At 42.2% G+C, this 12,927-nt stretch overlaps 1 protein-coding gene across 1 annotated transcript in view; it reads right to left on the reverse strand.

Moving 5' to 3' along the window:
* Positions 1 to 3,004: 3,004 nt before the first annotated feature.
* LOC139666428 (sericin-2-like) overlaps positions 3,005 to 12,927 on the reverse strand; it is an 11,007-nt gene continuing 1,084 nt past the window's right edge. Inside the window, exons 3-5 of the mRNA XM_071545634.1 lie at positions 10,718 to 10,876; positions 9,790 to 9,969; positions 3,005 to 3,169 (exon numbers count right to left, since the gene is read on the reverse strand). Of these exons, the coding sequence (XP_071401735.1) occupies positions 3,005 to 3,169; positions 9,790 to 9,969; positions 10,718 to 10,876 (504 nt within the window). The remainder of the gene's footprint in view (positions 3,170 to 9,789; positions 9,970 to 10,717; positions 10,877 to 12,927) is intronic.

Consider the following 12,927-nt stretch of genomic DNA (forward strand, 5'->3'; position numbering starts at 1 on the left):
GGAGCTGGGCCACACTGACAATCAATCCTCAATATGGATAATGTGATGATGACAGAGGTGGAAAGTAACCAAGTACATTTACTCAAATACTGTACTTTTTTGAGGTACTCGAATACTGCACTTCAATACAATTTTGAGGTACTTGTACTTTTCTTGAGTATTACCATTTTATGCTACTTTATACTTCTACTCCACTACATTTCAGAGGGAAATATTGAACTTTTTACTCCACTACCTTTATTTGATAACTTAAGTTACTAGTTACTTTGCAGATTCAGATTATTAATACAAAATATAATCAACTAATAAATTGTGATGTGTTATTATAGATTACTGTAAGCTACCCAGCAGTATATAAAGTAGTGGAAATCAGCCCCACCTTTTCCAGCTGCAACATTAAAGTGATGCTTACACATTAATGCATCAATAATTATAATTCAATAATATAATATATACTGTATTATTCTGAAATGGGCCATTCTGCATAATGAGTACTTTTACTTTTGATGCTAATACTTTTGTACTTTTACTTAAGTAACATTTTGAATGCAGGACTTTTACTTGTAACAGAGTATTTTTATACTGTGGTATTTCTACTTTTACTTAAGTAAAAGATCTGAGTACTTCTTCCACTACTGGATGATGATGATGATGATGATGATGGTGATATAGCATCACTGTTGTACCCTGAATCACAGTAGAGAAAGGTTATTATTTCTATATTATCACACTTCAAAGAAGATGGCAGACAGCGCCTCACATCCACCAACAGCCAACTCCATCCCATCCACATGATGAGCAACAACAGCTTCAACCCAAAACTGTGCATGAGAGACAGACAGAGTGACAGAGTGTGTATCGTGTCGACACTGAAGACTGCAATTCCTCAGAGGAAAAGACGTTTCAGACTTCAGTTTGTAAAGAAAAGCTCATCTCCGGTCGACAGATCTCCTGTTTCACCTCCTCGCTGCAGTCTGAGCCGGCTGCCTGACCGGCTGCCTGACCTGAGCTCACTGCACCACAGCATCAGCAGTTCATAACAGTGGAGAGTTTTTACAGTCTATCACATCATTATCATCATCCCAAACACTGGAGTACAGGAGGAAAGAGCTGGTACATTCAGTTCTGTCAACCAGCGACACATAACAGCAACAAAATAGTCAAAACATCACACACACAACATCACACACAGTCAGGTCGTTTGCTTTCACTCGCACCATTTCCCATCCTCTACTGAAGCAGACCTTTACGCTTCATAGGAGGGATGCAAAATGGCTCCTGCACACCGGCTGCAGACTGGAGTGAAAGCAAAAGAGAGAGAGAGAGAGAGAGAGAGAGAGAGAGAGAGAGGGAGGGAGAGAGAGAGAGAGAGAGAGAGAGAGAGAGTAAGCCAGCAGCATGCAGGATGGTCACAAATCTGGATTCAGCATCCTAAGGGAAAGGACAGGCTCATTTACTCATGCAACAAAAGCGGGGCGGGGTTTAGAAATCCACCAATGAGGCAGGAGAGGAGGCGTGATTGACATGCGAAGGAGGGAAGGAGGGAAGGAAAAGGAATAGAAGAAGGAGTCACCTTGGTCAGCAGGTGGGAAGGTTTCCCTGCTATGTTTCTCAGAATCAGAGAGGTTTCTCTGTCCAGATAGGAGTGCTTCAGAGAGAGAGAGAGAGAGAGAGAGAGAGAGAGAGAGAGAGAGAGAGAGAGAGAGAGAGAGACAGAGAGAGAGAGAGAGAGAGAGAGAGAGAGAGAGAGAGAGAGAGAGTCCCAGTGAGTTAATTCAGTGTTTGATTGGTTGAGCGTGGCAGTTTAGTAGAAAGCTGTGTGACTGAAGCAGAGAGATCAGCAGCAGAATCAACAACATTAATATGATAAATATGATCATAATCACAGTGGAAACACCTGAGGAGAAAATAACTGGATGAACATCATGACTTTGTTTTGGAGACACATGCTGTGAAGACGAGCTGGGGAGGAAATGAGATTAGACACAAAATCAATCAAACGCAGTCTTGTTTAAGCAGACGTAATAACTGACTATAACATAATAACTGACCAGAGGTGAGACCAAGTCCACTTCACTCGAGTCCCAAGTCAGACTCAAGTCTTGAGGCACAAGTCTCAAGTCAAGTCCCAAGTCTAAATGTAGAACAGCAAGTCAAGTCAGAACAAATCAAGAGTCCAGTATCAATTTAATATCTTAAAGAAAACTAAATATCTAGGACTTTTCAATGCAATATGGTTTTAATAGGATAAAAACTTGGTAAGAGCATCATGAGTTTGATTTCTATAATCAGTTTCAACTTCAATTAATTCAATCATTCCATACAAATTCAGAAAACAGAATTTAAATTCAGTCGTCTGCTGGAACAAATCTCATCACTTTCAATCTAAGTCATTTACACAAACACAAGATCTCAAGTCAAGACTTTAGAAACCTTTTCAAGTCATCAGAGTACAAGTCAGAGTCAAGTCCCAAGTCACCAGAACCCAAGTCAAGTCTCAAGTCTTCTCTTCATGCATCAAGTCAAGTCTCAAGCAGTTAAGACTGTGACTCCAGTCCAAGTCATGTGACTCTGATTCCAAGTCATGTGACTCGAGTCCAAGTCATGTGACTCTGATTCCAAGTCATGTGACTCGAGTCCAAGTCATGTGACTCTGATTCCAAGTCATGTGACTCGAGTCCAAGTCATGTGACTCTGATTCCAAGTCATGTGACTCGAGTCCAAGTCATGTGACTCTGATTCCAAGTCATGTGACTCGAGTCCCCACCTCTGTAACTGTCTGTAATGTAATAAACGGTGTTGGGCACCTCGTCACTTCGTCTACGATCGGCCAGAAGAAGAAAAATAAACCAAACTAGTAAATGGAGCCAGGAATATTGTATTGTATATTGTATTGTATTGTAATATAGGAACAGTGTTTTAGGGTGGAGAGTTTCCCTTTAAACCCCCAACCGCAATGCACAGAGCTACGAGTAGAAGACTGGTTGTACTGGTTCTACTGGTTCTACTGGTTGTACTTGTTGTTCTGGTTGTACTGGTTGTACTTGTTGTTCTGGTTATGCTGGTGGTACTGGTTGTTCTTGTCGTACTGGTTGTTCTGGTTATGCTGGTTGTACTGGTTGTTCTGGTTATGCTGGTTGTACTGGTTGTACTGGTTGTACTGGTTGTTCTGGGCAGAGTGGAGTGTCAACCCTCCATAGAGGAATAAAGGCTAAATAATTCAAATAAAACAAGTATACAGTCACATCGCTGCAGGCTTCACTGCTGGGAGTCTGGAAGGCTAGACTGTCGACTGGCATGCCAAGAGGCATTACACACACACACACACACACACACACACACACACACACACACACGCACACACACACACTTTTAACTCCAGGCCAGCAGGGCACCAGACAGATTTTACTAAATTATTTATTTACTAAATCATTTATTAAATTATTCATCTTTACTGACAGCTTGTACCCCACAAACCACACACACACACACACACACACACACACACACACACGCACACACACACACACACACACACAGGCCAGACCTGCATGGTGAGTGTTACATACAGTAACACACAGTACTGAACCGGTCCAGTCACTGAACCTGGATCAGTTTGTTCACTTCTCCCCAAAACATCTTCTACAGCTGCCTCACATGCCCGGCTGGGCGATACGCTTTATTATGGATTATTGTGATAGTGATATTGTGATATATTTATGCATCAATATCAATATATCAAGTTGTTTCCTAATCTAATATTTTCTAACACTTGCTTTTCTAATCTGATATTTCAATACTTTGTTTTCAAATATTCTCTAATCTAATGTTTTCTTTCCTAATCTGATGTTCTTCAATACTTTTGTTTTGGACCAAAACTAGTTTGTTCCCAAATGAAATATCCACTTACTGAAGTGAGATATTTACTTAACTGCTGCTCTAATATTTTCTATTTTCACTTTGTAAAGTCTGTGAGTTCAAACCTGTCAAAGCAAACTTCTGCTCCCTCTAAACACAAAGAAGAAACTAAACTGGAGTCAAATTTAGAAAAACGTTATTTAAACGAGACTGATGCTGCTGTGAAGTAGAGAGAGAGAGAGAAAAAGAAATAAATAAATAAAGAAAGAAAGTGAGAAAGAATGAAAGAAAGAAAGAGAGAAAGAAAAGGAAGGAAGAAAGAAAAGACTTCAGAGACAGATGGTTAATCAACCACATCATAGATATAGATTATAGATTATATTCTCCTCCTCTCTCTCTCTTTATCTGTTTCTTTCTCTCTTGATCTCTTTCTTGTGTGTGTGTGTGTGTGTGTGTGTGTGTGTCAATCACTAGAAACCATTTTATAGAAAGCATTAGTTCGCCGTTGATAACCACAGATTAAAAATAATATTTAGGTCAAACAGAAGCACCCGCACACACACACACACACACACACACACGATTAAAGTCAGCTTTTCCCTTTGGCCAAGATCTGACCAACCACATCCAAATGTGTGTGTGCACGTGCGTGTATGTGTGTGTGTGTGTTGATCCCTGCTAGGCCTCAGTAATCAAGACTAGAGAGCTGCTTTATGTTGTATAGGCTGGCTCTGTGTGTGTGTGTGTGTGTGTGTGTGTGTGTGTGTGTCAGCAGCCTAGATATGATTTCTAATCTGAGAGGAATACTGTTCATAATAATTCTCCTGCAGCTCATCACAGTGTTATGGAGGCTGCAGCAGTTTGCTCTGTGTTCAGTTTAAACACGCAGGAAAGTCCAAACACATCTGGAAGAAACTTATCGACTGTATTCACACGGCGGCCATTTTGAACACTCAGGGTGTGAAACTCTTCCTGAAGAGTCCGGTCAGCCCTGTGCTGCTGCAGTTTGTCCAGTAGATGGCAGTGAGACTCCATCATGGAATCTAGCAGCTGTGCAGCTACAACAGAAGAGGTGCCGCTAGGTTTGACCTCTTTATATTCATTTTCTTTTATCTTATTTTTCACTTCAGTGAAGAAGGTTTCCATCTTGCGCCTTTCCTCCGCTCCAACTCGCTGGCGCCGCTCAATGTTTTTTCACCTTATTTTCGCTCTTGTAATCTGATCCTAGGTCAGCCTGATCATCACGCAAGTTACACACAGCGCTTCCATGCGTTTCTCGTCTCGTCACGTGATCAGCGCTGATCACGATCAAGTATATTTGCTCATATTTTAGTACGAAGCCTCCTTGTTTTCTGATCTGCTTCTGTTGGGGTTCGTTAGTTATCAGTTTTTTTGTTACTGCGACGCATCACCGATAATTACGGTAATCAACGACGGCACGCTCCAGAGACTTCCGCCGGCCGAGCCGTCTTGTGGCACTTGTACATTACTACAAACTACAGTTACATTATATAACAGGCACCAGGAGTTTACCGGTATCCACCGTTGTTTTTTCCTTTGTTTTTTTCCCCGGCCTGTATTTGGGGCCGGTCTTTATTTGTTCGTGTCGACCACGGCCCCGGGTGAGACCCGGCTTTTAATTGACTATTAGAGGAAATATGGTAATGTAGTTCTTCCAGGTAGTTTCCTGAATGCAACTGGATGCTAATTCACATTTCCACAGAAAAGTGCTAGCACAGCAGAGTGAGTTCAGACAGACAGAAACCTCAGCAGCTGGTCATGTGACTGAGTCACTGCTCATGTTGTTCTATGGAGCAGAAAAATCTCACTTATTGTCCCTTGAAGCTGATTCTCTCCAGCAGACTGCTGCTGTGTTCAGCTGATCAGAGACCAAAACCTGCCAGACCACTAGACTGTAGCCGGGTCTAGATCAGTGGTTCTCAATATGGGATCTGGGGACCACCGGGGGTCCTTGAGGGGGTTCCAGGGGGTCCGCAGCAAATCGCTAAATTGTTAAACTTCACCATTATTTCATTTACAAGAAGTGAACACAATTAGAGAATGTAGAAGAATGACTGTTTTGATCATAGTTTCTCTGTTATCTCTCTACCTACAATACAGACAGTCATGGGATTCTGGACAAAATCATATCTGACAATAAAAATATTCTCAGATTTGGGTCTGAGAGACAAATTCTCATCAAATGGGGGTCCGTGGCTCTAATGTGGACTAAACTAGGGTCCTTGATATGGAAAAGGTTGAGAATCACTGGTCTAGATCACCGTGTCTTTTACATTTACATCTGTATATGTTTGGCACATCTGGTATGTGTTTGTACTACATTATCATACACATTTATAACTAGATATACATAAATATATATGCACTTACATATGGCCTATATACCCATGTACTCTGGATTTGTTGTTGCATTCTTGTATTCTCTCTGTTTTCAGCCTTTCTTTTTTTATTTCATTACTTATGTACATTGTATATTACTCATTAGTGTGCTGTCCTCTAATATAACGTGTCTGCTGTACGGCTGCAGTTTCCCCTCAGGGGTCAGCAGTCCTGTCCCATCCCATCCTACACTAAACACTATGAATATTCCTTTATTTAACTGTTACTCCTCCAGGGAAGGAGACTGAGCTCCACTCTGCTCCACCAGTAAACCCCTGGTCTGGTCTGGACTGGACTGGAGACCCTGAGCAGGTCTGCAGCAGGTCGGGGGTTCGGTGTCTTGCTCGGCGGCTCCCTCACAAGCCGGTTGTTTTCCCAGTCGGTCCAGGGATTCAAACCAGCAACCTTCCAGACCCGAACCTCGAGACTCCCCTGATCCCTCCTTACAGGACAGGAAACCAGTCGCTGTCGGCATGGCAACCTGCTGTAAACTATTTTAATACTGAACTGAATCGGCCTTAGAACCGGCCTGGTATCTGAATGTGATAAATCCATGTTTTTTTTTATTGTCTTATTTGTTTATATATATATTTCTGAGTACGTGGAGATAGTCATACACTGTTCCATTCTTTTCTATATACTGTACATATTTATTTGTTTTTGTATTGGAGGAAATTTATGGAGATTGTGTCTGTTTTGTACCAAAAACCCCAATAAAAAAAGAGTTGGAAAAGAAATCAATCGCTGGTCTACATCTCTATTCATCATCTGTTCCTCTCTGTCGTTCTTTCTCCAAAGAGAGAGAGAGAGAGAGAGAGAGAGATGTAGTCTAACTGCAGCAGTCCCACTTTCTAATAAGCTGGACTCATGGGAACAACGCTCTGGGCAAAACACGCAACGCCACATCCTCTCATCTCCTCTCTCTCTCTTTCTTTTCTTCTCTCTCTCTCTCTCTTTGTTTGCCCTTTATTCTCTGATGTCCCTTCTCCCTCGTTCTTTTCTCGTCTCGGTCAAATCGCTGACTCACTCTCTGTATTCTCTCCTCTCATTATTCTAATTTTATTCTTTCATCCCCTCCTCCATCTTCTCCTCCCTCTCTCTCTCTCCATCTCTCTTATAGTATACTTATACTCTCAGTTTTGCTGTATCTCTCTTGCTGTGAATTGGAGCAGTAACCCAGTTTTTTTTTTTTTTTACTCCACTCTGGGGTTTCTGTTCCCTGTGTGGCTCAGTGGGTTGAGCAAGGCACTAAAACTGCCGGGGTCTGGGGTTCAATTCCCATTCCTGGAGCCACCGGGGGGAGACAGTAAAGGGGTTCGGGACAGAAAAGCCTTTGAAAGTTCAGAAAATGCCTGAGAATGAAAACTGAGCGGCTCCAAAAATGACCCTGATAATTTAGTCTTAGAGAAGTCTTTTTTACATTTCACCTACTTCTCCTTTTTCATTTTCAGTAGTCACACATGACTATGACTGCTGTCCCCTGAGGGCCACCGTAGCTGATTCATAGGAGTATAGGGATGGGAACTGATAAGATTTTATTGATACCAATGCAATTATCGATTCTGCTTATTGATCCGATTCTTTATCGATTCCCTTATTGATTCCCGATCAATTTTCTGTGTGGAAAAAAAAGTGTTTTGCTCGGTTGGGAAGCAGTGGCATTCCTGGAGTTTTAGCCCGTGTTGCGTTGAAAGATGTTTCAACATATCGCCGGTGTTTCCACCCTTACTTGAAATGATAAATTTACAGACGTTACAATAGCACTGTTATCTTTCTTCGTGAAATGAAGCCACGCTTTGGACCGTTTCTTCCTCTCTGCCATGACTCCTTCTTGTTGCAAGTTTCCAGCAGTGTAGACGCAGAGTTTGAGGTCATGACACATGAGTTTTTGCAATGCGCATGCACAACTGTCAGAAAAACACGCCGGCATCGATAAAAGCAATTGATAACCTCGGAGGCATACAATTCCGATGGATCGGACAATTAGGAACCGGTTCTCAACTGGAACCGGTTCTCGATTCCCATCCCTACATACGAGCGTATGACTGTGGGATTCTGTCAGTGCATTCTGGGAGAGAAGAAGAGCGTTTTTTGATCAGAAGAGAAGCGAGTTCGCAGCCTGCAGGAGGAGAACATGTTGGAACCACAGAGCCAACAGGAGGGGAAAATGCCGGCCAACTCAAACCAATTCAAAATAAAACAGCCAACATGGTAAAAAAAACAACAACAGCAGGGTGAAGACGGACTGGCGGACAGAGAGTCTTCTGGAAGCTGCTGCCAGATTCCAGCAGTGGGAAAGAAGATAAAACAAATCTTAAAGCTACAAAATGACTGTTTATCTGCCAATATACACTGGAAATGTATTGTATAGTTCAATGAAATTGTCCCTGAAAAGGACCAAAAATGCCCTTTGAAAAAAGTTAATTTCTTACCTAAGGGGGCAAAAAATGCATATTGTATGTCATTCATGGTCCTATAAGGTGCTTTAAAAGTGTCCACCATTTCTATTCTATTCTATTCTATTCTATTCTAGTCAAAATTCTAAATCATTTCTGTGTGCAGGACATAGCTAATCTCTTGGTAATCTGCTCTAGCTGGCGGGCAGCCTCAGTGTGACCCTGCTGTCTGGAGGATGAAACAGTGAATTAGCAGCGAGGCAGATCCTGATGAAGCTGTGGAAGAACCAGCTGCAAACTGGAAACACTGGAAGAATCTCATGTCAATACTATAGTGAGAGTTATTCCTAATCAATGTAACCCCCCCTCTGGCGGCCATCTTGGAGGTCCTCAGCTCTGTGAACAGCTGACTGTGTTTCTGTCTCAACAGAATTGAACAGACGGTTAATTTCTGTCTGTTTCTGACTGAACTGATCATTTCATCACTGATCCATCTGATTGATTTAGTGTTTAGATAATGTCAGCTTGTTAGCTAGCTAACCATAGCATCTGGTCAGCTGACCATCACTGTCTTGTTGTTAACACATCTGATTAGCACACTAGCTAACGTAGCTAGTAGCAGCTAGCGTTAGCATGCTCACATTAACATCAGTGTGTTTGCTGGCTAGTTAGCTAGCTAACAGTTTGTTCAGGTTAACTGAGCTGACTCTTCTCAAGCTCCAACTCTTCATGTTTTGGAGTAGAGACTAGGGCTAAAGACAAGACAGTTTACTGTGTCACAGTAACCTACATTTGGAAACAAATCCACCTTATCACACTATTCACTTTTACTGAGAACGTTACTGAATGGATCTACAGCCACACCACAACAAGCTGACTCAGCTGCTCTCTGCTTCCAGCTGCTTGGTAGAGATTGATGGACCTCCAAGATGGCTCCATGTGGTTGCGAGGACAGCAGAGTCTGCATCAGCATGACGAAAATGCTGCTTATTGAACATGTTTTAATTTTTATCTGTCATCATTCTCTTTGCTGCACGCACCTGGAAGAAGTAAGGTGAGTTTCAACCAAACATTTAAAAAATATCCATTCATTCATTCATATGTTCAGATCACCAACTACTAAGTGGGCGTGTACCTCTGTGCTAGCCTGCCCTGGATTGGCTCCCTCGGGAGGGGGCGTGGCCGCAGACTGCAGGCTGTCGGTCTCGGCGGAGCGCAGGACGCTGTCCAGCGAGTCCATGGAGGAGGCGGAGTTAACGGAGACTCCGGACGCCGAGGTGACGGAGGAGCGCGAGGAGTGAACCATCGAACGCACCTGGAGAGGAAACACAGGAGAGCGTGAAATACATTTGTCCTTCTTCCTTTATTCATCCATCCATCCATCCATCCAATGTTTTTGTTTGTTTGATCTCTCTTTGATTTGAAGACTTTATTTCAAAAACTCTATTTTTTGAAAAAAGAAAAAGTTCATCTTTCCACATGTATAAAACCTTCTGTCAACCAAAGATTCATTTTCCTCAATAAAGTAAAATCATTTTTGGTGCTATTAATCATTTTCTACATCACTTTTTTCCAAAGTAAATCTCTTTTTCAAACCAGTTCTCAGTTCCTCATTTGATCAACATCAACACTCAGATCAAAATGAATGCATCAAATACATTTTGTCTCAAATTCAATTCATTCCATTTCAGTGTGAGAAGATATGAACCCAAGATTAAACCGATTAGATGTGATCATAAGTTATGGAAAAATCATTGCAAATGTGGTTCACTGATAAAGATTTTAGCACAAAAACATGAACATGAGATTAAATAATATTTGGTGTTGTGTGGAAATGCATTGCAATACACTGCATTGCAATACACTGCAATACTTCTCTCTTCCGAAATATAAATAATAATAATAGCTCTTCCGCTGCAGAGCAACGCTTTCAACAGATTAAGTGTAATCCAAACCTTAAGCCCGTTACATAAACTGCAATCAAACCTACAATTTAAAACGATTTTACTTAAAAAATAAATCAAGACAAAATGAAAAGGCGAAGATCATCTGGCTTTGTTCACCTCGTGTTCGCTGACGGTGCCGACCGACCCCGTGCGCCGGTGCTGGCGGTGAGAGGAGGCGGGGCGTCGCATCGTGGCCGAGTACGAGGAGGAGGAGGAGGCGGAGCCAAGAGAGTGGGAGGAGCTCTGGCGGGCGGCTTCGTCCATACTGAGAGACGCCTGAGGGAGACGAGACAGAGAGACGGGTCTCAGCTTCAAGTGGAAACAACCATGAGGGACGGCCGATACGATCTGAGGTTCAGGATTCAATACAACCAGGATACGACGTGATCAATAAATAAAAGTCTGACTGTGCAGAATTCTGTTTATTTCTGAGACTCAGATCTTTCCAGCGATGCCACTGGCTGCTAGAATGTAAACAACAATTTAAAAATGTCGTTACAAAGTGACAATAATATAATTTGGATGGAGAGCTTGTGAAACTGTGATGGTCAAGAGTCTCATTAGTGATTACTACAGCAGAATAACATGGAGCTGATATCACCATTCATGTTCCTGACAGCAGAATAACATGGAGCTGATGTCACCATTCATGTTCCTGACAGCAGAATAACATGGAGCTGATGTCACCATTCATGTTCCTGACAGCAGAATAACATGGAGCTGATATCACCATTCATGTTCCCGACACACAACATACAGACTGACATGTTTTGCATTGAGATTTATTGAACAACAACAAAATGTCTGCCAGTTCCTGAAGGAAAGACAGCGTTTCCCACAGGTCGTCAGTTTACTGTTGGTGGTGTCAGGAGGGGGAGGAGCTGTCTGTTCTACTTCCATCTGATTTACGGAGGCTTTGATTCAAACTGTCTCTCCGTTCAGTTTGTGTCATAGGTGCAATGAATTATGGTCATTGTAGTTCACTAACTAACACACTGTCGGTGCTTGGCAGCAATTAAATCTTGATTGAAAACGGCATCGGTGAGAACCGCCGGCTTCATGCATCGCGGCACCGAAGAAAATCCAAAACATTTTTTTTAACGAAATTGTATCCAATAGCCTGCACTTCTTACAAGTATCTGTAACATTGTGAAGGTACAGGAAGGGTTAATAAAGGGTTAATATCGAGTATATGAATTACACCGACACGAAAGCAAGAAAGACGAAAGCAAGTGTCCGGAATTAGATACGAATTTTGAATCTCAAAAATAGGTGCGCTATCATCCATTTGCAGGGACTGGAAGAAAATCAATTACAAGTTAAGGTAAAAGCGATATTAAACTTTAAAAAAGACAGATGGAGGATTGTTAATTTATGAGAAACAGTACAGGATGAAATATATTGGTATATGATTGTGATTTTTTGGTCATATGCTGTCCGGAAGTGGATGCCCTGATGTTAGATGTCAGACTACACTAAGCGATTTTTCTGACCACTAGAGGGCGACAGAAACCGCAACACATTACATTGTAAACACACAGCAAAGCTACTGGGTGACGGAAGCCCTTAAGGACAAACTGTGCATAAAGGCTAATGGCTAAAATAAACGTAGCTCCGGTTACCAGTCTCACTTTCCCAGATTTTTCTCCCGCTGAAGGTCACATGACCCACAATGACAAGTGAAGAGACAGGCAGCAAGTTTACTAGTTGAAAACGGTTACTCGCTCGCTTCATCGGTTCCCCGTTACTCGGCCGACTTTGACAACAAGCTTTAGGAAAGAGGAGAAAACAACAACAAGCTGCTGCTGTGTTATTGTTTGTTTACATCGTTACGTCTCACGGAAATCTCCACGTTAGTTTCAGGACTGGTTACAGGGTCTGAAATCGCTTATTGCAGGTTTAACACACGTTTGTGTTTAGCTGCTCATTAAAAAGTTGATCTGTAGTTACAGCGCCCTCACTGGGCTAATCAGTGTCATTTGTTTAACTCTGGAACAGTGTGAGGACGCATCGAGTTTGACGGACTGACACAGTTTGATCTAGGGGCGTTTCAAGCAAAAATAGTCTACTATTCGATATTCACCGGGAACTATTCGATCATTCTTCGAAGATCACCCCCCATATTGACGTTAGCTAGCCAGGCTAACTAGCAAGCTAGACGGACGTTAGCATAGAGCTAGCTAGCTAGCTAAGCCAGCTACCTAGTCCGGCTAAATAAAAGAGCCGAACCGGAGAAGGACCGCTTCGGGGCTAATCAAGCCATAGCTATTTACTACTAGCAAGATATGAAAATATACTTTTTAAGACAAGACGATAGTCGCATAAAC

The sequence above is a fragment of the Centroberyx affinis genome, unplaced genomic scaffold (assembly GCF_046629955.1).
Source record: "Centroberyx affinis isolate AG114_WGS23_722 - 3 ecotype Tasmania unplaced genomic scaffold, CSIRO-AGI_Caff_v1 ptg004999l_1, whole genome shotgun sequence".
In the NCBI taxonomy this organism is placed as follows: Eukaryota; Metazoa; Chordata; class Actinopteri; order Beryciformes; family Berycidae; genus Centroberyx; species Centroberyx affinis.